A 26742-nucleotide genomic window follows, 5' to 3' on the forward strand; every position below is an offset into this window, starting at 1 on the left:
ACCTAGGCCTGTGTTTGGCTTCCGAATACTGCTGCATCCACCGCCACCCTGCGCCATGTGTCTCTGTCGTCTGCTCACGCTGCTGACAGCTTCCGCTTTTTAACCTAGGCCTGTGTATGGCTTCCGAATACTGCTGCCTCCACCGCCACCCTGCGCCATGTGCCACTTTCAGGTCTCCTTACACTGTTGGTGGGTTCCATTTTGTGATAGGGTGCTGTATGGCCTTCCATTGCTGCTTCCTCCACCGCCACCCTGCGCCATGTGTCTCTGTCGTCTGCTCACGCTGCTGACGGCTTCCGCTTTTTAACCGAGGCCTGTGTTTGGCTTCCGAATACTGCTGCCTCCACCGCCACCCTGCGCCATGTGTCTCTGTCGTCTGCTCACGCTGCTGACGGCTTCCGCTTTTTAACCTAGGCCTGTGTATGGCTTCCGAATACTGCTGCCTCCACCGCCACCCTGCGCCATGTGTCTCTGTCGTCTGCTCACGCTGCTGACGGCTTCCGCTTTTTAACCTAGGCCTGTGTATGGCTTCCGAATACTGCTGCCTCCACCGCCACCCTGCGCCATGTGCCTCTGTCGTCTGCTCACGCTGCTGACGGCTTCCGCTTTTTAAACTAGTCCTGTGTATGTCTTCCGAATACTGCTGCCTCCACCGCCACCCTGCGCCATGTGCCACTTTCAGGTCTCCTTACACTGTTGGTGGGTTCCATTTTGTGATAGGGTGCTGTATGGCCTTCCATTGCTGCTGCCTCCACCGCCACGCTGCGCCATGTGCCTCTGTCGTCTGCTCACGCTGCTGACGGCTTCCGCTTTTTAACCGAGGCCTGTGTTTGGCTTCCGAATACTGCTGCATCCACCGCCACCCTGCGCCATGTGTCTCTGTCGTCTGCTCACGCTGCTGACGGCTTCCGCTTTTTAACCTAGGCCTGTGTATGGCTTCCGAATACTGCTGCCTCCACCGCCACCCTGCGCCATGTGCCACTTTCAGGTCTCCTTACACTGTTGGTGGGTTCCATTTTGTGATAGGGTGCTGTATGGCCTTCCATTGCTGCTGCCTCCACCGCCACGCTGCGCCATGTGCCTCTGTCGTCTGCTCACGCTGCTGACGGCTTCCGCTTTTTAACCGAGGCCTGTGTTTGGCTTCCGAATACTGCTGTATCCACCGCCACCCTGCGCCATGTGTCTCTGTCGTCTGCTCACGCTGCTGATGGCTTCCGCTTTTTAACCTAGGCCTGTGTATGGCTTCCGAATACTGCTGCCTCCACCGCCACCCTGCGCCATGTGTCTCTGTCGTCTGCTCACGCTGCTGACGGCTTCCGCTTTTTAACCTAGGCCTGTGTATGGCTTCCGAATACTGCTGCCTCCACCGCCACCCTGCGCCATGTGCCTCTGTCGTCTGCTCACACTGCTGACGGCTTCCGCTTTTTAAACTAGTCCTGTGTATGTCTTCCGAATACTGCTGCCTCCACCGCCACCCTGCGCCATGTGCCACTTTCAGGTCTCCTTACACTGTTGGTGGGTTCCATTTTGTGATAGGGTGCTGTATGGCCTTCCATTGCTGCTGCCTCCACCGCCACCCTGCGCCATGTGCCTCTGTCGTCTGCTCACGCTGCTGACGGCTTCCGCTTTTTAACCGAGGCCTGTGTTTGGCTTCCGAATACTGCTGCATCCACCACCACCCTGCGCCATGTGTCTCTGTCGTCTGCTCACGCTGCTGACGGCTTCCGCTTTTTAACCTAGGCCTGTGTATGGCTTCCGAATACTGCTGCCTCCACCGCCACCCTGCGCCATGTGCCTCTGTCGTCTGCTCACGCTGCTGATGGCTTCCGCTTTTTAACCGAGGCCTGTGTTTGGCTTCCGAATACTGCTGCATCCACCGCCCGCCCACTGCTGCTGCCAGGCCCGTAATCTGTCATGGGCCCCTGTACCGCCTCCTCATGCTGCTGTCAGGTCCAGAGTGTGTCATGGGTCCCTGTACGGCCTCCCATTGCTGCTGTCTCCATCGCCACACTCTGCCATGTGCCACTTTCAGGTCTCCTCACACTGCTGGTGGGTTCCATTTTGTCATAGGGTGCTGTATGGCCTCCCATTGCTGCTGCCTCCACCGCCACACTGTGGCTCCACACTCTGGTTTTGGCCCTGTGACTGCCCAAATGAGTGAAGTGTGCGGTGATTCTAAGATCGACGGCACTCATCTGCATGTCATACTGACTGACAGTATTAGTTCTCTTCCCCAGCAGACTCCAAGGGCATTTAAATTAAAGGTACAGTGTTCTACACTAATATAAAGGCTCTCTGAAGCCTAGAAACACCCTTTTTATAAGTTAAATTCGCAGCGAATATATTCGCCTCGAATCAAATTAATTCGGCGAATCAGCCGAATCGAATTTTTGAATAATTCGCTCATCTCTAGTCATTACCCTTCCTAATCAATGCCTAGTATGTTACTTTCTGGGTTGTGGCTAAGGTTGGCCAAACACTATACAATTTTCTTACAAATTTCTGTCTAATTTCTGCCCAATTTCCTTTAGAATTACCTTCAACTATGTAGTGCAAGGGCCTGCCCAATTGGATACAATTGAAAGTGTTGTTTAGGTTTGATCTCCTATTAAATGGTTTTTGGTAAATCTAAAGCAAAATTCTTAAGAAAATTGTATAATGTATGGCCTGCCTAAATCATGGTTGTATAATGTTCTTCCCAGGTGGAGGAAGGGTGAAACACATTAGAAGAGGAACGGGGTCTGGTACAGTCATGCGTGATATATAACGCAATCTGCTGTTATCATAGAGCAATACATTATATTGCAAGAAATAATTTGCTAGTGATATTATTACCTTGCAAAAATAAATAAATTAAAAAATAAAAGCTGTATGTGTTTCTAAGTGCACAAGATATAACTGACTGTTAATATTTAGTATAAGAAAAAAAAACACAGTAGATGGTTGATCCAGGAAATATCTTTTTATCTTAATAGATCAGAAGGAATTTGTTCTCTGTTGCAGGAAATCAGACCATGATTTATAAGTTGAAAATGCAAACACTAATTTTTAAAAAAATTGCCATTCAGCTGGGAGAATGTTGTTTCATGCAGCTTAAAGAGCAACATTCAAAATCCCCAAATTCATGTTATGTTATGGTACAGAATGATGTAGTCCTTTTAAAATTGATGATAAAAAAGGGAAGAAATGGCATAAGTTTGCCCCTTCCCCTCAAAATTGAAACTAGAGTTTTATCCAGGCACGCATCCAGGGTGGCCAGGAAAGTGAAGGCAACAAGAATGCAGCTCTCTGTTTTCTGAGCCATATCCGGCATCATGCCTTTCAACATTGAAAGGCAGGTTTCAAAGGTGATGGAAAAACTGGAGGGGAGCCTTAAGGAAAGTGGAAAACTGTTTTATAATAGGAACCCCAGATATCCACCCCCTCCCAAGGGAAGTACAAGGAGGTATTAGCACCCCTTATCCATTACCATAAGTGAAAGGTGATTAAAGACACCCAAACTTATAGGAAAGTCCTTTATTACCAAACAAAATGTAAATAGTCCCCCCCAATGTAAATTCATCATCAGTCATGTTGACAGATAATGTAGATCAATCATCAATCAGAATGACCCGCTGTCCAAAATGTTTCCCTGCTTTCACAAAAGCTCACTGCGTGATGATCCCTCCCCACCACATTACCACTACTAAGTAACAAAATACCCAGTGTAGAATAAACTGGCCATATTTGATCAGTTCACTTGGCGGAATCCCCATCTGCTAAAATGAAAAACCACAGGCTTGGGGATCCTGGTTGATGTCATTGACTAACAACAGTTATGACCATATGGTCATTGATATTACTTCTATCCCCAACTGCTTTGTTTACATTCTAGTAACCAGGAATGAAAATGGGCACATTTCTCAAATATGGCCAGTTAATTTGGTGCTTTCAGCACGTCAAATAAGCTGTGTTAGGGTCAAATGTGAATGTAACCCAAATATTATCCCTAATCATTAGCTTATACTATCAGTATTTCCTAAAAAATAAATAGACTCCTTTGTCCATAGCTTGCACCAGCTTCACCAATACCACCACCTGAAGTTGCTCTCTTACTTAACCCCTGTCATTGTGTCCTCCTTACACAACCGTGCTATTATTTAATGAATATCTATTTATTCAATGTTTGGAGGTCTATTAACCATAGTTGTTTCCTGCTAGTGATGTGTCCATTCTCAACCGAAAGAAAATGTCTGAAAAAAAATGCTGAAAAAAGCTTTGGGTTTTCCTGTTGGCACCTGTTCCCATACTATTATCACCTAATCTTTCATTTATGTTTGTAAAAAAATAATAGTTATTTCATTTCTACAGTTTATGAGTGCTGACCATCCTTTTCACAGCCCCAATCTTTCCATTATCCAATCACAAAAAAGTAAATAAAATCAACACTTCAGTTTTTCCTAGGCACATTTTTAACCATAGAATGGGTACAGAATTTAGAGAACATTTAAACAAAAGCAACTCAATACTTTCCGTGACACATATTTTTCATTTGCACTATCATTTTTATTTTTGTGACAAGTTTTCTGGGTGTTACCATGGAAAGTTGAAAGGGGGCCTAGGCCAAAATAAATAATCTTAATGGCATACTGATTATCAAGCAGAGTCTCGACAGTGAAGCAAGTTTCAGATCCATGATTTATAAAGAGAATTTAGAAGAATTCAGTTTTCCCAATTCTCAACCTTTTTACTGTAAAGAGGGTCTCAATGATAATGACATACAAAGGATGTGTAAAATAATAGAAACACAAAATAATGCATTAATATCAAAGACCTTATAAGGAGTATGGCCATTGGCTCTTCACAGTGATATATGGAAAATGTAATCCAGGGAGGAAAAAAGGTCAGCTCATAACAATGCCTTAGTGGTCACCAGGGCATGAGGGAAATAGCCTCAACACAGACACAGCCAGCAGTGAATGCCTGGCAGAGGATGTAACCAATCTTTAAAAAAATGGTCTGTTTGGAAGTTTAAGGCTGGATACACACTGGAGTTTATTTACTGAAGCTGGAGACTGTAAAATCAGGCTCACTTCTGCAAAGAAATCAATCAACTTCCAGGTTTTATTTGCAAAGCTTAATTTTTTATTATTATTATTATACAGGATTTATATAGCGCCAACAGCTTGCTCAGCGCTTTACAATATAATGTGAGACAATACAGCAACAATACAGTTCAATACAAGAGGGTTAGGAGCAGGGGCGGACCAACCATTGGAGCACTCGGGCATTGCTCGAGGGCCCGGTGTCAGTAGGGGGCCCCATGAAATGCCCCTGGTACCTTTAGGTAGGTGTGAAATGGCTTAGAGAGTTTCCCTTTTTCTTTGCCTTTCACACAAAACTGCAGCACATAGATGTGCAGCAGCCCCATAGGAAAGAATAGGATTTGTACATAAAATGCTGATTATGCTGCATCTAAACTGATAAATGTGAATTGACTTTTAATGATACCTTATTTTATATCCACGGTGTCTGCAAGGTTCAATAAATAAATGAAATATTATATGACTAATGTTTAAAATGAAATAAAGATTTTTACTAAATCTCAGTGACTTTTAGTTCATCTTTGCATTTGTAACTTAGTAACTTTTTAATATTGTGCCCCTGAATAATTAATATATCTAATAAGTAATAAAAAAATGCTATATAATTCTCAAATGAAATAACCGAGTGATTAAAATAATATGTTAATGTGATTCCTCTGTATCTCATGTTTTTTCTGAGGCAAATTTCTGGCTGTGCAGGGATCTATTTGCAGAACAGTAATGTTTCTGCTAGAGATTCTGGGGATTGCTTAATTAGCCAAGACTGGGCTTGATAAATTGGAAAATGATAAAAGCAGCTTATGTGTTGCTATGTAAACAAAGTGGTCATTAAAAATGAATTAGTACATTAGCAATGGAGCTTTATACATTCATGATACAAGGTGAAAGATGAAGCAGCAGCCTGCATGCTCTGGTGGTAAAGTATATGTTAACCCTTATCTTGTTAAACAACCCATTCAGTTTAACCACTTGTCCTCCAGAGGATTTACCCCCCTTCCTGACCAGGCCTTTTGTTGTGATTTACGGTGCTGAGTTATTTTAAATGACAATTGCGCGGTCATGCAACACTGTATGTAAATTAAATTCATGTTCCTTTTTTCCCACAAATAGAGCTTTCTTTTGGTGGTATTTGATCACCTCTGCGTTTTTAAAATTTTGCGCTATAAACAAAAAAAAATGACAATTTAAAAAAAAACAAAACAATATTTTTTACATTTTGCTATTAAACATGTCCAGGGTAAGCAAACTTTTGATCATGGCCATTTGGGTGATTTCTGTTATCATTTTGATTTAAAAAGGAGCCAAACAACTATTTGATAATAAATGGCTTCATATGATCAATATTCTTAAACCGGAGTGCCAGTCACACTGTAAGAAAATAAAAGTTAGTAGCTACAAAAACTGTAGCTGCTGACTTTTAAAAAAACAGCCACTCATCTGTTCCTCAATCTGTTCCTGACTGCTGGAAAACGTACGTTAAAAAACGTCTGTTTAGCCATGTCTGCATAATGCGTTTTTATGCGCGTTTATGTGTGTTTGCGTTTAGAAGCGTTTTTTAAAGATAAGCACAGGAGAACCTGCCAAATGCCCAGAATGCACTGAAAAGTGATAAATTAATTACTATTTCAGAGAAATACACACAGTAGAAGCAGAGACAGCAGTAGGTGTTGAGATAATTAGGTGTGAGTTGCTCATTAACATTTCTTTTGTTTCCAAGGGTGGGAAGGTGTCTGCTGGAGTGAGTCATTAAGGTCACCTGGCAGGGGGCTCCATGAAGAATTTGAGGTGTGAATGTGCATTAACATATCTTTTTTTTCCAAGGGTGGGAGAGGTCTGAGGTGTGAATTGGTCATTACAATGTGTGACAAGCTTGGTAGGAACATCCTGTGTTAAGTGTTTTGTCCATCTGAGCACCTTGAAAACTCTTTGCATGCATTTTTCATGATGGTAAAAGGCTCTAGACAGCATTGGGGACTGGAAGAGTTAAAAAAAAAATTCAAACGCAAACGCTTTTAAACGCGATTTGCCGTGTTTACAAGAGTTTTGCGTTTGAAACGCTGATAAAATCTACGTCTGAATGCAAGTTTGTTGCATTCAAAAAATGACTGTAAACTCAACTGCCTGTAAACGAAGATGTGTATATGGACACATAGGAAAACATTAGGGTGAGTTCAGGAGCTGCTGAAAAAAACGCTGAACATCTCCTAAACGTGAGTTTGTAAGCTGTAGTGTACATGAGCCCTTACTCTCCTCCTCATCCTTCTAACTCTTCTATTTCCTCCCTCCTTTTTATCCCCTATTTATTCTTGTTTGCTTATCCCTATTTTTTCTTCCTTCTTTTTCTTCCTATTCTCTTCTTTTATTATATTATTTTGTGTTTTTGCATTAATCCTAATGATCCTATGATCAACATAGGATTTAATAAAATGTAGGGCCAGTTCGTACTGCCAGCACACTAAATCAGAATGGTTTAGTGTGGGGGCAGCTTTCCGTGCACTGCAGTGAGCCTGTGGCAGGGGGCAGTTTGATGTGTGTTTTGCCGCATCACAAAACTCCCTTTTTTTCCCTAAACTTTAGGTAACATGCGCAGATTGACAGTTCATGTTACCGTACAACAGCGTGGTGCATTGCACTGCTGTACAATGTCTTCCATGTATGCAGTGATAAAGTGCAGCATGTCTGCATATTATCACAGCTCACTGCACCTCATTTCTAGGCTGTGTTGCAGTGCAAATCGGGCACATAGAAAACAATTGGTTTTTGTGTACCCTAGTGGTGACTGGTGTTCTTCCAGTGTGGAAAAATGCTAGTCACCATACTATGAGTGAATAGGTCCTTATAAGATCTAGAGACATACAAATTATATAAAGTTTTTTATTTTTTGTTTAGATGTATATGATCATGGACCTAATATAGATATATGCTTTATGAGACGGTGTTTTTAAATGCATAATTAGAGTGGAGCTAGGACTGGCTATTGAAGTTTTACTGATTATGCTCCTTTAACCCCTTCACGCTGCCTGTACACATACATGTGAAAGTGGGTCTCTCTCTGTGAGGTTGCATATATCGTACCTGTGTTTGTGCTAGGAGCCCTGGGACTCGTACTAACAATGAGGACCATAAGACTCACACGCACCTAGGTTTTAGAGGAGAAAAACAAGAAAAAAAATATTCTGAACCAATGGAGGGCAGACACAGTACAGGAAGTGACCAGAGACTGCGGACCCAGTACAGGAGATGACCAGAGACTGCGGACACAGTACAGGAGATGACCAGAGACTGCGGACATAGTACAGGAGATGACCAGAGACTGCGGACACAGTACAGGAGATGACCAGAGACTGGGGACACAGTACAGGAGATGACCAGAGACTGCGGACATACTATAGGAGATGACCAGAAACTGCGGACACAGTACAGGAGATGACCAGAGACTGCGGACATACTACAGGAGATGACCAGAGACTGCGGACACAGTACAGGAGATGACCAGAAACTGCAGACGCAGTACAGGAGATGACCAGAGACTGCGGACACAGTACAGGAAGTGACCAGAGACTGCGGACACAGTACAGGAGATGACCAGAGACTGCGGACACAGTACAGGAGATGACCAGAGACTGCGGACACAGTACAGGAAGTGACCAGAGACTGCGGACACAGTACAGGAGATGACCAGAGACTGCAGACAGTACAAGAGATGACCAGAGACTTCAGACAGTACAGGAGATGACCAGAGACTGCAGACAGTACAAAAGATGACCAGAGACTTCAGACAGTACAGGAGATGACCAGAGACTGCAGACAGTACAGGAGATGACCAGAGACTGCAGACAGTATAGGGGATGACCAGAGACTGCAGACAGTACAGGGGATGACCAGAGACTGTGGACCGTTAGGGAGGGAGGGGGAGCAGGTATCTGAATTTGACAGGTACCTGCTCCCACTTCCGCGGAGTTGTCCTCCCTTTACTGTGGGCACCCGGCTGTGACAGCCGGGTGCCCACTGCGCATGCGCGAGAAGAGCTGCACTTTGTGAATGGCCCGGTGTCTTCTGGGACCTGTCATGTGTGCCAGAAGATGCCGGACCATTCACAAAATGCAGCGCTGCTCGCGCAGTGGGCACCCGACTGTCACAGATGCCGGCGCGGGAAGAAGCTGGTGCTGGAAGACTGCGCTGGACCGAGGAACAGATAAGGCCCTGCAGGAGAGAACAGCTGAGCGGCTGGCCCAGTATTCTGACATGGTGGCGGTGGAAATACCGGGCTGGCCGCTTTATATTCGCTCCATAAGATGCACTGACATTTTCCCCTCTTTTTTGGGGGGGAAAAAGTGCGTTATATGGAGCGAAAAATATGGTAGGTATATATATATATATATATATATATATATATAAATATATAAAATATTCTGGATCAAAGTTTGATCTAGGTTAGTGTCAGGGTCAGCGTTAGGGTCAAGGTAAAGGTCAATGGTCAAGGTAATGGTGATAGGTTGGGGTCTGGGAGTATATATATACATTTTTTTTTAATTAGTATCAGTGTCAGTTAATGTCAGTGTGTATTAGGTATAATAAAAAAAGCAAAATGTGTACTGTTGTTTCTGGGCCCTACTACACAACAACTAACATACACATATGTGGTATCACTGCAATCTTTAGGAACAGGAAAATGTATTTTGAGCTGAAATTTTGTGGTAAGTTATGGTAATAGCAAGAAATATACAGCTAAATTATAAAAATATATTTTTTAACTATTTAGCTTCAGTTTTTCTTTGATTATTTAAAAATAAAGTCGGGGATATTCAATACCATTTATCACCGAAAGAAAGCCCAGTTTGTCCTGAAAAAAAACAAGCTACAATCCACCTTGATACACAAAGTAGTTGTGACGATATGTACAGTTTTACTAATACACTTCAAAGTTGCAAAATTGTGTTCAAGCATTAAGATTTGCTTTACCAAGGGGTTAATGCACAAGGATGAAAGAAAGAGATGGACTTTTGCAAGCACAACACCCGCAGCTGACATTTGCAACCATTGCACCTTAAACAGGTCTCTGTCGGGAGTTGTATGTGGATCTAAACAAAGTACCTACATATACAGTACCAGAATGGATTTTAATCAATTTTGGGTTTAGATCAGTGAAATCCTATATACTCATAAATAAAGTGAAGATGCCACTAACCACAACCACAGTATACCATCCTTTCAGAATAAAAAAAACATTTTCACTCAGCTTGTTCTTCATCAGTGCGTGGCTAAGCGTCAGATTGAAATGCCATTCCTGAGTCAGCAAAGAACAGGCCTTGAATAGTATCACTGTGACTTCATATAAGCTGCTTTGCTACTTCCTTTGACAGTACGTACGTGTATAGAGTTGATAAGGTTAAGTAGCATAAAATGAAGACTAAGCCATCAATTCCAGCACTCACATGTAGATTGAAATAGAATAACAGTACAAGCACATATTTTATGGAACCATTACTGCAGCACAACATAGTTTAATTCCAATTGAATCTATTGTTTTGGCGCCTGCAATCTAACAGTTGCTTTTTTGCACATTAAGATAATCCGCTGAGGCAACACTAAATATTTCAATTTTAATAAAGTATAAATATAAAGGAAAGTCATGAATGGCCATGTACAAACTATGCTAAAGGTGACAATAGACATTTGGTAACCATCAACTGACTGATTTCAGGAAAATCAGGCAATGATTTGGAGTACACAAGAATAAGCACATTAGCTAATTGTGCTAACTGGGCTGACTCAGGGAAAGGCCGTTGAGCAGTTTTGGATTTCGTACACATGCTCCTGTGTAGGATGATAGAGCACATTCCCAAACAGAGCACAACTTCCCACAGTAAACATATAACAGCACCAAAGGATCTGTCTATGGGACTGATTTACTAAAACAGAATCTGCTGCAGCTGTGCATGGTAGCCAATCAGATTCTAACTTCAAATTAGACAATGAAACCTGGAAGGTGATTGGTTTCTATGCACAGCTGCACCAGATTTTGCACCATGCAGTTTTAGTAATTAACCCCCCTATATGCCTAGCCATTTTTATCTATACTCAGTATGAGCATATTCTGGACCATATGTATATCATGACGCTGGAACACAAAACTCTGCCAAATAAATATTTGCATTATGCATACCTTCCCCTTAATTTACATTCCTGAACCTTTGGTCCAGTCAGTATGTTAATTATTAAAATGTATTGTGCTTACATAAATTAAACAATAACATTTAATTAGTAGATTGAGGAAGAGTTAAACCTTCAATAATTTTTTTTATGGCTGTGGTCCTACTGGGCCTACTGTTTTCCTTTACTTGCAGCATAGTAGCCAGAACAATCTCCCTAGTGATTATTATTATACAGGATTTATATAGCGCCAACAGTTTACGCAGCACGTTACAACATAAGGGCAGACAGTACAATCACAATACAATTTGATACAGGAGGAATCAGAGGCCCCTGTTTCTTAGAGCTTACAATCTAAGAGGGAGGTACAAGAGATACAAGAGGTGATAACTGTGGGGGATGGGCTGATTAAGAAGATACATTTACAGTTGTTAGGTAGGGGCAGTAGTCAGACACATTGGGGTAGGGAGTTTCAGAGAATGGGAGAGGCTCAGGAGAAGTCCTGGAGGCGAACATGGGAGGAGGTGACAAGGGAGCTAAAGAGCAGAAGGTCTTTGGAGGAATGAAAAGAACAATTTGGTTGGTATTTTTAGACTAGGTTAGTGATGTAGCTGGAGGCCAAATTGTTGATGGCTTTTTAAGTTGTTGTAAGTATCTTGAATTTAATTTGTTTGGCAATCAGAAGCCTGTGGAGGGATTGGCTGAGAGGGGTGACAGACACTGAACGGTTGGTAAGATAGATGAGCCGGGCAGCAGCATTCATGATGGACTGAAGGGGGGATAGCCTATATAAGGTGAGTCAGTGAGGAGGGAGTTGCAGTAGTCGAGTCGTGAGATGACCAGGGAGTTTGAAGCTTGAAGCTTTGTGGTGTCATTAGTTAGGAAGGGGCGAATCTTGGAGATGTTGCAGAGGATGAGGTGGCAATCTTTGGACAGTGTTTGGATATGGGGCATAAAGGATAATTCAGAGTCCAGGATTATACCTAGAACCTTGGCTTGCGGGGACGGGTTGATAGTTGATTTATTTATTGTGAAAGGAAGAGGAGACGAGGAAGTAGAATTATAAGAGACACTGAAGGTGCAGTGGGATAGGTGGGATGAGAACCTTCGAAAAGCACAGTCACGAAGACCAGAGGAGTAGAATTTTTTGAGGAGGAGGGAGTGGTCCACCGTGTCAAAGGTCCATAGGTCCAGGAGTACAGAATAGTGTCCATTGGTTTTAGCCATTAGTAGGCAATTTGTAAGTTTAACCCCTTTACGGCGGCTGCACACAAATGTGCGGCCTCCCGGCGTCTGGGCCTAGACGCCGAGCGGCCGCACATTTGCGTTCATGTAAGAAAGAACATATGTGCTGAGAGCACGCACCCTGTGTGCTCCCAGCACACATGTGCGGTACTCACAGAATGGTCCCTGTCCGTTCTTTCGATCGGGACCTTTCCCGATCATGTGATCACCGTGACGATGCGTCACGGCGGTCACATGATCCCTAAACCACGCCCCACCTGCCCCGCCTCCCGGCGTCTGAAACTCTTAAAGGGCCGGGAGGCACCGGCGGGAAGGGGCTAAGGAGAACAGTTTCTGTGGAGTGTTGTTGGCAAAATTTGGACTGAAGAGGATCAAGAAGATTGTTCTCAGTGAGAACAAAAACATCAGTGATGACAAAAACATCAGTATAAACCTGACAGATTCTTACCCAACCCACCTATCTTATGCATTCTTTTTGTTTTTGTTTTTTTTAATCGGAAAGGTAGTGTAAGTGTACAAGGTGCAACATATTAATTTGGTGTTGCTAAATTATTCTATTTCCGTTCATAGACACTTACAGATTTCGTCTGCTGTTATACTTATATGTGCAGTTGCCTTGGTGCAATTTACAAGAAACGTATTAAAGGCAGTGGATGAGAGAAAAAGAGAGAGCTATAGAATCCCAGACCAAAAGGGAGAGGGACGCACACTGTGTCACAGACTGAACCATCTGGTATAGTGAATATAAGATAAAAACAAGGGGACAGATATATTTCTGTCAACATCTTTAAATAGATACATATGTACAAGCAGAAGCTATGGGTAATAATATTAAACTATTAAAAATAGAAATACTTACCTAATAATCTCTGCTTCTGGTCTGGATTAGTAGCAGCTCCTCCCTAGTAGGACATGTGGTCCCAGACTCTCTCTCCTACTTTCTCTTTGTGTGGTTTCCAACCCAGCAACACAGAGATAGGAAGTGTTCATGAATACTTTACTCTGTGAAATTTAAGCTGCCCATACATTATTCATTTTTCTTAGCCAGCAGGCTGATCAAAAATTACTGAACAGAATGCCCATCCATAAAATTGAGGTGGATGGGAAATCTTCCCTGCTGTGTTATTGTATTCTGACAGCTGGGCATCTACACTGCCAGAATACACTGATTAGCACAAATTTTCCAGCAGTCCTGTTTGAGGGCAGTCTCCAGTTGGGTCTAATATTTTCAATAGACAAATTCAAAATGTAAATTTAGGAAGGAACTTTAAGAAGTTGTTTTCCAACAACTATGGCATACACAGTTTGTTATAGAATGGTAATATATACTGTAATAATTCAGGGAATCAATCACCATTTTGGGGTCTAGTAAGCATATTGCCCTTGATAAGGAAAAGCTGTCCGCAGCTGCCCAGGTTTTATTTTGACTTTATGGGGACCTAAATGTCAGGTGTATATGACAGCTTAGATTTTTGGTGAATATGCTTCTTTTTTCAATCCAAGCAGCTATGTAAGTATGCAGCAATTGATAGTGGTGGTATAAATAAACTTAAGCTTACAGTCCCACGTGGCATTCCATTCTGTAGTGCATTGCTGGAAATCTTGTAAGTTGACAATTATTATGCATAAGGACCGTTACAAAAAGCTGTAAAATTTCACTTTCCGCCATTTGTGGTTCACAGCTGACAAAAGCAGTTAGTGAATTGACAGCTGCAATTACTGGTCACTGAGAAATTCTGTGCTTGCAAGCATGCTATTTTTGTTTCTTACTGAAACTAATGAGTCAAACCATAAACCGTATTTAACATGCAGTCTACTGGTTTATGAGTCCCTCGATAACCAATATGATATGTTTGCATGTCAAATACAGATAGGTAAAGGAGAGTGTAGAGATACACATGCTATATTATGTAACAGCTGTTAATTGACATTGAGGGGTTGATTTACTAAAACTGGACAGTGCAAAATCTGGTGCAGCTGTGTATGGTAGCCAATCATCTTCTAACATTAGCGTGTTCAATTACGCTTTGACAAAAAAACCTGGAAGCTGATTGGTTTCTATGTAGAGCTACACCAGATTTTGCACGCTCCTGTTTTAGTAAATTAACCCCTAGTTTATTTATTCACTTGATACTTCTTATTTTATTTCACAGGTTCAAACCTCATTGTGCACTTGGGTTTAAATAAACGTATGCATACTAAAGGAAATAAAACACCTAATATATTCGTGTGTGTATGGACATGTGGGACACTAACCAGCTTTAGTCACAAATGAGATATAACAAATTAAATGCAATGTCTATGTAGTAAAATTCTTCAGAAAAATTTCATAAAAATGAGATACATTGCTTATGACAACATGAATAACTCATGAATGAATACAAACAAAGGTTACTATTATGCATTCTGACAGCCTGTACATAGCAGAGATTTCAGGAAAGGAAAGCATTACTGTCACAGAGGACTGTGGGAACATGTCATTCTGATATTTGCAGCTCATACCAAAGACGGTCAGATGTACTGACCTTCTCCTTCCCTCACAGTACAATGGACACCTAAGGAGATTTAAAGTGAGCAGCTTTATGTTTTAAGATCACATGTGCTTGCCTAGTCCCTGCTCCTTCACATAATCTGACCAGACACTCCCTGCTTTTACACCTCTAGCAAATCTTAGGAAAGATTAGTTCATTATTGTGGTGGTAGTCTGGCACACAGGAGCAGGTTGTCTCTCCGGACTTCAGGTAGGAATTCATATTACCTTACAGCAGTAAATAATGATTCATACTAGCTTGAAAATCAGACTTGTATAGAACACTACTACTTGCCGATGGCTGTAAACAACCTCCATTACTAAGCAATGACTGAAAAATACATTTAGGATAACTTTAGTAATGCATATTGGTACATAGCACACCAAAAAATCTAATTGATTAGGAGGAGCTGGCTTAGCCTGTAAAATCAAATTCCAATTTTATGTATTAATTAGTAAATAGAAATATTGTACAATATCATTTACAGGCAATATAGAACATATGTAGATAAAGGAATATTTATCCATGGCATGGCAAATGCAAAATAATTTAAAAAGTCATGGTTTTGCTGCGGGTGCTTTTAACATCGCTGATCTTCTTGTTCCACAAGTGTTTTAATAGGAAACCTTAAGAGAATACGTTGTTACATCCCCTGCCAGTGAAGTGACCTCCTTTGATAACTATGGTTGATTTACTATGAAATCTAGATTGTTCATTAAGAAAACAGTATGTTGGCTTTGCTAGATGAATGATAGTAACCAATAAGTTTGAATGACTGGGTATGTGCAAAGGAACAAATGAAAACTGTTTTTTTTGGAAATTATTCACTAAGCACAGTGAACATTCAATCTGCTAACCAAACAGTCGCTACCCTTTAGTAAATCAACCCTATTCAGCCGGTGGAGCTGCAAGCAAGGCAGCAAAAGAATGCGTCTTTTTCATTATTTTCCGCTATAACATGCTTCCACTCGCATCCAATATTGTTTCAAGTTAAGGAATCTTTTGTTCACAATATCTGTTCATTCAGTTTTTCAGTAACAGAATCAAAAAACATAAACAAGCAAGCCACATTACTACAAATTTTACTTTTTGCCTATAAAAACAAGGCAGCATGGTTTAAAACTTCAAACAGGGAAAGGTAATTATAAATAACCATGCGTTAACATATGCATCATCATTTTATTCAACCACAACCTTTGCAACCATTTCAAGACAGAATATTCAATATTATATACATGATAAAATTGGAGAGCTTAAGAATTTGATCACTATGACAAATTTGTAAAAACATTGTTGAGGAGCCCAAGTCTTTTCAAGCTTAACCAATCCATAATATAATCAAGCATTCAACCGTACAGCTTTAGTTAACTGTTACAAAGATGATTAAACACTAGAAATAATTTTTCTTCTGAAAATACATGTTTAGCAAATTTTTTAGGCTGAAATATGTTTTAAGAGTTCTTCATAACTACTCAATGCTAGTGTTGACTTCTAAATACATCTTTAGAAAAACAGTTAATCATGACTGAAATCTGCAAGTGACGTAGTTGTCTTTTTTCGTGGCATTTACAACCAGAACTGCAGCAATTGTACAGGTGTATTAAGTACATTATTTGTTAGTGTACAGACCACTTATGTATTGTAAAAAAAGTTTTAACAGAATGGAGTCTTGGCATCATGTACTGAAGTTGCAGTTGTTGCTTTTTTTTTAGGAACTTTTCAAATGTTTCCCATTGTTGTGAATGATCTTTTCTGTTGATGTATAGATTTATAAACTATAATAAGAATGAGAAGCAGTGGTTCTCTTTTTTTTATTTGAGTTGCGGTTGGGGGGAATTGTTGCCATTATTGTACTGAAGTCTCAGCTAGGTTCTTATAATAATTTGGTAGAAGGATAAGGAAGAGAGCATCAATCGAAAAGTGTGTGCAGATTAATTGCATTTGTGATTGCATTTCATAAACTAGACAAAATAATTTCAGGGGTTCCATGGGCCCTCCCTTTATCAGGGTTATTAAATAGGCTTTCAATAACGATTCAAGGTATAAATTACAGTTTAAAAGTAAATTCTAAAGATATTAAGTAGAAGTATTTCTTACCTTTATGATTCACTTTAAAACTTTGGATTTATTACACATACCTTGAATTTGTTATATGTACACGTTATATACTGAGAAAGCTTTTTATCTATTAACTATTCTTATATAATTCCCTATATGTATAATTTATGTATGTGTATCAAATATTTTTGTCTAACTACTAAAAGGGACAACTTTCTAGGGCTGGGAAGTGCAAAATCTGGTGCAGCTATGCATGGTAGACAATCAGCTTCTAACTTCAGCTTGTTCAATTAAGCTTTGACAAATAATCAGGAAGCTGGTTTCTATGCAGTTTCTATGCAGAGCTGGTCCAGATTTTCTACTCTCCAGTTATAGTAAATCCACCCTATTGTCTGTTTTATAAATAAGCAGTGTATTTGTTGCCATTATGGATACTTACCAAGTAGACACACGAAGTCTGTATCTACTTCATTGTAGAATAAATATCATTTAGTACCAAAAACATTTGTATTGGTAGTTTCACCTGTTGATAGTATCTGATGTATATACAAAATATCACTTATTATTTTTTGAATGTGCATTTTATAACCCTCATGAAGAGGTTGCTTGGAACCCCCCAAAATGCATTGGCCTATATATCAAATGTAATTAATTTTTCTATCACGTGGTTATAGCTATGACTGTGAAACATTTGGACAATCCCAACATAGTTTTCATGACATAATTTCCAAATAGGAACAAAAATAAATTGCTTTTGTGCAACAGAACAGAAGGGATGTCTCAATAGTATATACAATCAAACAAAATTCAAGCACAAAAATTATTCATGGTTATTGTACTGCTTTTAGCACTTTTAATGCACCACTGTGCATAGGTTCACAATTGCATTCTATCATAATGAATGACTTGCTAATAGAAAATGCAGCTTTCTGAAAAATAAGGGAGACTTCTGGTGTAATTTTACATGTTTATGCCCCAAGAATTTACCACTAAAGATTATCCAGCACTGCAAGTTCATAAAGTAAGGGGGCTTTTTAAGTGTGAATGAAAATTGCGTGTCATTGTGAACAAACATTTTTCTTCATCCTCAAAAATATGGAAAGCCATCTCTTCATTTTATAACAGACATACCTAAAACAGTGCAATGATGCATTTATGAGATTGTCCCATGCATTATACAACTTTGGAAATTTATGTTAATTAGCCAATCTAGATCTTACTGTCTGTGATAAGTACAGGGTGCAGCAACATAACTTCCTTTTTTCAAAACGCAATAAAACCCATTTTATGAATCAGAATTGTTTTTATTGTCTTTAATAATGTAGGTACATATCTAAAGTTCTGTTTTACACAGTTTTGAAAATCATATTAGGTAGGTGACGCCCCCCATTGTCGATACACTGAATAAGTGAATTCAGACCGGTATGTGAACATGTTGGAGGAATTTGTTTTTCCACGACTTGATGAATTGGACTTAGGGGACATTTGGTTCCAACAGGACGGAGCAACGGCTCACACTTCAAGAGCATCAATGGCTGTTTTAAGGGAACACTTCCCGGAGCGCCTCATCTCAATAAGGGGCGATTTGGAGTGGCCAGCCTGCTCCCCCGATTTGGCCCCTTGCGACTTTTTTTTTGTGGGGTTTTTTTGAAATCCCGCGTTTATGTAAACCGTCCAAGGACCTTACAAGACCTGAAGGCCAACATCCGTGCAGAAATTGCCAACATACCCGCTGCTATGCTGGTAAGGGTCATGAAAAACTTATTCAGTGTATGGACAATGGGGGGCGTCACCTACCTGATATGAGAACTTTAGATATGTACCTACATTATTAAAGACAATAAAAACAATTCTGATTAATAAAATGGGTTTTATTGCATTTTGAAAAAAGGAAGTTATGTTGCTGCACCCTGTAAAAGTAGAAGAAATTATAATTGGGCTGATTTACTGATTTATTGATAATCTTCACGAAATAAATTGTAAATATTCACTTTAGTTATCTCATCATGGGCAGATGAAATAAGTGCAGACATGATTTTATAGTTAAAATACATTTTCACACAATTTATTGTGTAACAGTTCTCAACTCATTTAGTAAATAAGCCTCATGATGTTTGGTCCCAAACCATAAGTCTAGATATATTTATTGTACTTTCAGAGATGAAGACAGGTTATTCATGCAATCTGCACTGATGATAATAGGACAAATTGTACAGAACTTATATAATATATAACATTTACGTATAGTTTATATATAACCTTTTTTTATTTATTTTAGGTTGGCTCTTATTGCAGCTAATATGCCAAGTGCCAAGCTGGCTGCATTTTCCCCAGTTGGTAAGTTAATTTTCTTTTAAATAGCTAATAATAATTCTGTTACATTTTAATTTAAAAATTAAAAACAAAAATTTATAAACTATGTAGAGTAAGTACTTAGTACAGAAGGAATGAAATTTTAAAGCCATGACCCTCTTGAGAATTACATGAGAGTCATCATTTGCTTCGTGGCTTCTCTGACACTGGTTTTTATTTATGTAGGCTATTGCGGTGCACTAAATATACCAAACAATTTTTTCAATCCAAATGGTTATACAAGATTGTTAATACTACCTATCTAAAACACAGCTCTGACAGATTCTAAATTGACAGAACAAATCCTAATACAGATTGATTAAATGATTGTTTTAATAGATCATTTTACTTTATCACTGTTAGGTCATGTTTGTGATCGATATTTACAGTTTACAGCAATGTGGAATAATACTGTGTTTGATATATGGTCCAATATTTTATTCAATATTGAAAAGACTGTTTGTGATTGCTCGCACCAAGATAGCTAAGTGCATGCAAATACATTTTTATACAATTGGGAAGGCTTTGTCCGGCACTTAGGGCAGGACGTAGATACTACCTTTTTCTTCCTTAAGGTTCATATGAGACAGTTGTAGACTACGTGTTCAAGAGGTTTCTAGGTAAATGGAAACAAATAGAAGGTTTTTATGTTGTTCAAACTAGTGGTATCCAGTGAAGGCTATTTAATAAGGGGGTAACCAGTGCATATTTTAGGGGAACAGGGAAGATGACAGTAGAGAAGAGATTGAAGATTAGGCAAGCAAAATGATTTCTGGATTGCAGAAAAATGCAAAATTCAAGCATCATGTGAAGGAAAAATAATACCATTGGTGGGTAAACTTGGTTCTCTCTCTGTTCTTGGGAAAACTTGGCTCAAGAGTTCATGTTCAACTCTCATTAAATTGTGTATCTAATCCACACATGATCCAAGTGTCAGAAGCAACCTCACAAAAGAAATAGGCTATATATGGCTTGACTTTGATAGACTCTTTGTAACAGCTCTTTAATGTTTGTCACATTGAAATTTTTAGTTCATTATAGTTAGTTAAATGCATATTTAGATTGTTTTATGTTAATCATTACTACTGTATATTTGTACTTATTTATATGTTGTGAAAAAAAACACAGGGCTTGGTTGTAATATTTTACTTTTGTGCTTTTGTGTTATTAATCTTGATTAATGCTTAATTTTTTCCTTCTTTGATAGAATTTACCGTGTCCACTATTGACAAAATGGGACACAAGGAAGAGGTGGAAGATAGCTGTATTTGGAAGAAGCAAACAAATAACATACGTGACACGTTCGTGTTCATGGAAGTGCTAGGATCGTAAGTGTATTAAGTTACTGGCATATTTCCTTCATTATGAATATGTGAGTGGGGTGCACTGTGGGCACAGTTCCCAACTGTCCTTTTTCATAGGCTTTCTTTCTGGTCTGACATGTGATGTAATACAACAGTAAACCATTCATCCAGCTTTTATATGTTTGTATTTGTAATTCTGAAAAGCCAATTTAAAGAAAAAGAGGTTGTAAAAAAAATGACATGAATGGGATTACCTGTGCATCCAATGAAGGCAAACCACAGCCCTCACATGGGCGTAACATTTACTACTTCCATGTGAAGGAGAACTTGGAGTCTTTGAGTCTATCTGGACACCACTGGTAATTATAAATGCTTGTCTCATGTAGGAGAAAAACTGCATGAAGTGTGTACTAATATCATTAATGCCCAACTCTACCCAAAATTGTTTATTTGGATAGAGCACGGCAGTATTAGGGCTTCTGTCATTTGTTTTTTTAGCCATCTGTGTATTTGTTGGAGAGATTTCCCTTCACTTCCTGTCAGGATAGGAAGTGATGAGGAATCCCTCCAACTAAGACACAACCAAAAACAGCTTTTAAGTACATTAGTACAAATATTTTTATTTCTGTCTGGCACAGATAGGAATAAAAACAAACAAATTCAGGACTTTCCCACTGTTTCAAAAAATGGCTGGATTGGTTTTTAAATGTAACTGTTAAATATTAGTAAAATTAAAAAAGCTAAAGTATACATTGTGCTGTGTGTAACATAGCATGCATACACATATATACCTGCTGTGGCCCGTGCCACAGACTCAATCTGTTGCCTCTGAACAGGTTTCCAATGATAAACACATATACATTCGCTATTTATTTTGACCCCACAGTGTATTGGTTTTTAGACTTGCTGCTTTGAAAGCCTGTTATTTGTAGGGCTCAGTACCTCAAGCTGGAATTTACACACACACATTAGTGTACTCAAAGCAGTGACTCATCCTCCTCACTCCCTCCCCCTCAACCCCTCCCTCCATATAGCTCAGTCTCAGTTTTTGAATGGTTATAGATACATTAAATTTTTGCATTGTAGAATTCCATCACATGGCAACATCACAGATCAATTTGATGGTAAACTATGCTGCCTTTGTGTTTTACTGTTTAGGCCAATCCTCACCTTGTCAATTTTTTCCAAGGCCAGAAAAGTATATTTGTAACAAGAAGAGTTACTTTTTTTCATAATTGTAACTTTTCAAGTATGCCCAATTTATCCAAGGATATGGCAATGGGATCACAAAGGAGGATTATTCCATCAAGTCTCAAACGTAACATTGTAATCTAAAGCCTCTAACACAGGGCTCTTGAAACTTTCTAAACAAAGGGCCAGCTTACTGTCCTTCAAACTTCAAGGAATGCCCCAACATTGGTTTTAGGGGGAGTAATCATGCCCCATCATTGGTATCAATGGGAGGAGAAGTGCCCCATCAGTAGTACCAATGGGAGGAATAGTGCTCCATTATTGGTATCAATGGAAGAAGTGAGCCATCATTGGTATCAATGGAAGTCATAGTGCCCCATTGTTAGTATCAGTGGGAGGAATTGTGTCCCATCATTGATATCAGTGGAAGGAATAGTGCCCCATCATTGGTGTGAGTGGGAGAAATAGTGCTTCATCGATGGTATCAATGGAAGGAATAGTGCCTCATCATTGGTGTCAGTGGGAGGAATAGTTTCCCATCATTGGTGTCAGTGAGAGGAATAGGGCGTCATTATCAGCATCAGTGGGAGGAACTATGCCACACTGTTGCTGACAGTGGGAGGAGTAATACCCCGAGGGCCGGATAAAAACAAGCAAAGGGCCACAGCTGGCACCTGGGTGCAGTTTGGAGTCCACTGCTCTAATATAATTATGGTGTTTCCTTGTACGTTGTATGGCCACTATTCATCAGGTATGTAAAGGGCAGTGCGATGTGTAAATACTGATTTCACAATAACACACACATATATAAATAAAGTATTGGGACGCCTGCCTTTACACACACATGAACTTTAATGGCATCCCAGTCTTAGTCCATAGGGTTCAATATTGAGTTGGCCTACCTTTTGCAGCTATAACAGCTTCAACTCTTTTGGGAAGGCTGTCCACAAGGTTTAGGAGTGTGTCTATGGGAATGTTTGACCATTCTTCCAGAAGTGCATTTGTGAGTTCAGTCACTGATGTTGGACAAGAAGGCCTGGATCACAGTTTCCGCTCTGCTTCATCCCAAAGGTGTTCTATCGGGTTGAAGTCAGGACTCTGTGCAGACCAGTCAGGTTCCTCCACCTCAAACTCGCTAATCCATGTCTTTATGGACCTTGGTTTGTGCACTGGTGCACAATCATTTTGGAACAGGAAGAGGCCATCCCCCAACTGTTCCCACAAAATTGGGAGCATGAAATTGTCCAAAATGTTTTGGTATGCTGACGCCTTTAGAGTTTCCTTCACTAGAACTAAGGGGCCAAGCCCAACCCCTGAAAAACAACTCCACACTATAATCCCCCCTCCATCAAACTTTACACTTGGCACAATGCAGTCAGGCAAGTACCATTCTCCTGGCAACCGCCAAACCCAGACATGTCCATCAGATTGACAGACAGAGAAGCATGATGTGTCACTCCAGAAAACACGTTTCCACTGCTCTAGGGTCCAGTGGCGGCATGCTTTACACCACTGCATCCGACACTTTGCATTGCACTTGGTGATGTAAGGCTTGGATGCAGCTGTTTGGCCATGGAAACCCATTCCATGAAGCTCTCTACAAGGCCACACGAAGTTTGGAGATCTTTATCTATTGACCCTGCAGACAATTGGCAACTTCAGCGCACTGTGTGCTTCAGCATGCGCTGACCCCACTCTGTCATTTTACGTGGCCTACCTGAGTTACTGTTGTTCCCAATTGCTTCCACTTTGTTATAATACCACTAACAGTTAACTGTAGAATATTTAGTAACAAGGAAATTTCATGGATGGACTTATTACACAGGTGGTAACCTATCACAGTACCACACTTGAATTCACTGAGCTCCTGAGAGCGACCCATTCATTCACAAATGTTTGTAGAAGCAGTCTGCATGCCTAGGTGCTTGATTTTATACACCTGTGGCCATGGAGGTGATTGGAACACCTGAATTCAATCATTTTGAGGGGTGTCCCAACTTTTGGCAATATAGTGTATGTATATATATATATATATATAGATATAGATATAGATATATATCTATATATATATATATATATATATAGCTATATATATATATATATACTGTATATGCAGCTGGGTCAGCTTTAATATGAACCTTTTGTTTTGCCTATGCTATGCCTTACTGGGCATAGCATAGGGGATTTTCATTTGAAAAGTGCACCTTTGTTTCAGCCCTTTTCACTGATGAAATCATTTTTTCATTTTTATGTACACATCTTAAAGTGCACTTTTTAGGCCTAAAGATTACTTAAAGCAGAACTTCACTCTTTCAATCAACATTGACTATTTTTATTCTACTTGAGTAGTAAATGGATAGGAAAGTATATCAAAGTTACATGGTTTAAAGTTTTATTCTAAAATTTTTCAGTTAATCTATGGTGTCCATGCCTAGGCAAATTATGTTTTCTCAGCTAAGCACACCCTTCTTTATGTATACCTGAGCTAAATGCAGATGGATTCCAGGAAGTAAATACTACATGAATCATCTGTCCTTACTCAGGATGGCCACAGCCAGAAATGCTGGGGGTTTTGTTTTCAAAGTAATTTCTCAGCAAACTAAAGCATGGAGACATGGATGGATGGGGGGGTTTGTTTTGAATATTACAAATGATTTAAATAACGTTTTTATTGTGTAGTGTTCAAATTCAGTGTAGTTCTACTTTAAAATCCCCTAAACACTATATATTTTTTGAAAAGCAGAGATTGTGCAGAATAAAATGATGACAGCTGCATTTTGTATGTTAAATATGTGAATAAACACCATACAGATCAAGCCTAAAACATTAAAACAAGAAAAATGACCGTACCCAAAATTGTCCATAGGTGATGCTTTGAAGGCCTTTATAGAATTATTTCTCTCACTCTGATATTGGCAGTGATACTTATTATTTTAATGAGCCTAATTTTTTTATTTGTTTACTTTATTTGCTGTCACAAGAGGGCTGATCCTATGTGACAACATAGTACATGTGACAGGTTCTCTTTAAGGAACCATCAGGGGTCTGTTAAACCCCTAATTTCACCTTTCCACTAACTGTGCACAATCTGTTTCAACTCTGGTCAATTCTGGTCGCAAAGGCTAAATATTGACAGTTCTGAATCTGGAAGTGCTCAGAGCTGTGTGCTTCTGCATTCATTCTCCACAGAGGAGATCAGCAAACAGGTTTGCTTACCATCCTGACATTCATAATGGAGGTCCCAGGCGGGTGGGAGGGGGGGGGGTTAGGCAGGGGGAAGCACCTTAATATACATGTAGAAGCAATGGTGTTTTTTACTTGCTATGCAGTAAAGTCTTAACAATCAACCATGCTGCTCAGGGAAACTTTCTTGATTGGAGGTGGACTATAACATGCTGGCCAGGGTAACATTAATGCACACCTTATCAACATTTGTTTATCCTTTATCCTTGAACACTATTGCTATTGCACAGTGTTGTTTGTGGTGTTATGAGGGATTTTTATTTGTAGATTGCAGTACAGGGGAATGTTTTACCACTGGAGCCTCAAACCCTTAAGCTATGTTTGAGAGCTCTCCAGTGTGCTGATGACACAGAACAGCGTTTACAGAAGTTAACAAACACATCTTAAAAAAAAATAAAGTTGAGAGACATTTAGCATTGTAGCAATATGAAGTACTTGGTGACTATAGCAAGCTACATACCTAAAATTTAAGTCATTTGAAATGTTCAAATATTTCAATTTCAGAACAGATCATATTTTAGCTTTTAACAGTTTAGAATTGGCAAATCCATAAAACATTGGTTCTGTTTAACTGGTATGTGTAACTGGAAGTTTGTCTTCTTGTTAGGGAAAGCCCTTAAGCATCTTCAGGCCACATAAGACAAACATGAAAATGTGTTTTGGTTACTTGCCGTGAGATGAATTTTTATCAGCCTAGCACGTGCCAGTATATATTATATATACACTAAGCATACCAATGATCCTATGTGCACGTGGAATATCCTGAAACTATTAAAGCTAGGATCATTGGTATGCTTAGGTTATACTACCTTGGATACATAGATACTGAAGCCTTGGCAATGGATCTTCACAGTATGCAGAAAGATTGACATTGGTATCCTGGCAACCTATGATCTTTAACATTACAGGAATACTGTTCTGTATTCGCTTGAGGACAGTATAATTTAAAGGGAAAACATGTACTTGCAATCATAACCATGACATTTGCATTGGAACTGTTGGTGTAATTACCTCCATTTTGAATCATTATTTGTGGTTTCAAACATTCTCAGCATTTACCAACTATATTTAGATTGCTGGGGATTTGAATGTGAACCTCCAGTTTATCTTAAAGGGAAAGTAGTTTTGTAGATATTGCTTCCTTAATTTTTATGGAAAGGATAAAAATGTCATAATTTAGTCAGGTAAATAATTTAGAGTATAATTAAAAAAAAAAAGTCCAATTATTGCATATAAATATTTTGTGTTCTCCTTTGAGCCAGCAACCATAGTCTTGATCTGTTCTTAAAGGCTAAGTTCACCCTTTGGAACAAATAATAAATGTACATATGTTTGAAGTTAAAATGGGCATTTATTATTATTTTACTCCAGAATCCTGCAAAGCAGGTGCAATGTCAGGCTTCTGCAAACAAGTTCTCCGGGTTGCTGCTGGTACCTCTTTATGGGCTTTCTTTTTGAATGATGGAGGGCTTGTGAATAGACAACAAGCACGCTGATCGGCATGCTCACAGTCTATTTAACCATAAGACCATGTGCCATAGTGGAAGGTGGGACTTGTAGTTTATGCATTCACAGATCTCT

At 39.7% G+C, this 26742-nt stretch overlaps 1 protein-coding gene across 3 annotated transcripts in view; it reads left to right on the forward strand.

The window, feature by feature from the left end:
- Positions 1-26742, forward strand: part of CAMK1G (calcium/calmodulin dependent protein kinase IG) — a 103031-nt gene that overhangs the window by 28936 nt on the left and 47353 nt on the right. For 2 of the 3 annotated variants that reach the window (XM_089668341.1, XM_089668340.1), the window contains exons 2-3: positions 19350-19408; positions 20631-20751. In XM_089668341.1, coding sequence (XP_089524467.1) covers positions 19372-19408; positions 20631-20751 — 158 coding nt within the window. In that variant the 5' untranslated portion in view covers positions 19350-19371. Of the gene's footprint in view, positions 1-15198; positions 15224-19349; positions 19409-20630; positions 20752-26742 lie in introns of those variants that run through there. The other variant, XM_089668343.1, reaches the window with a different exon arrangement.

The sequence above is a fragment of the Staurois parvus genome, unplaced genomic scaffold (assembly GCF_062004578.1).
Source record: "Staurois parvus isolate SC_StPar_1 unplaced genomic scaffold, SC_StPar_1.0 ptg000056l, whole genome shotgun sequence".
Lineage (NCBI taxonomy): Eukaryota > Metazoa > Chordata > Amphibia > Anura > Ranidae > Staurois > Staurois parvus.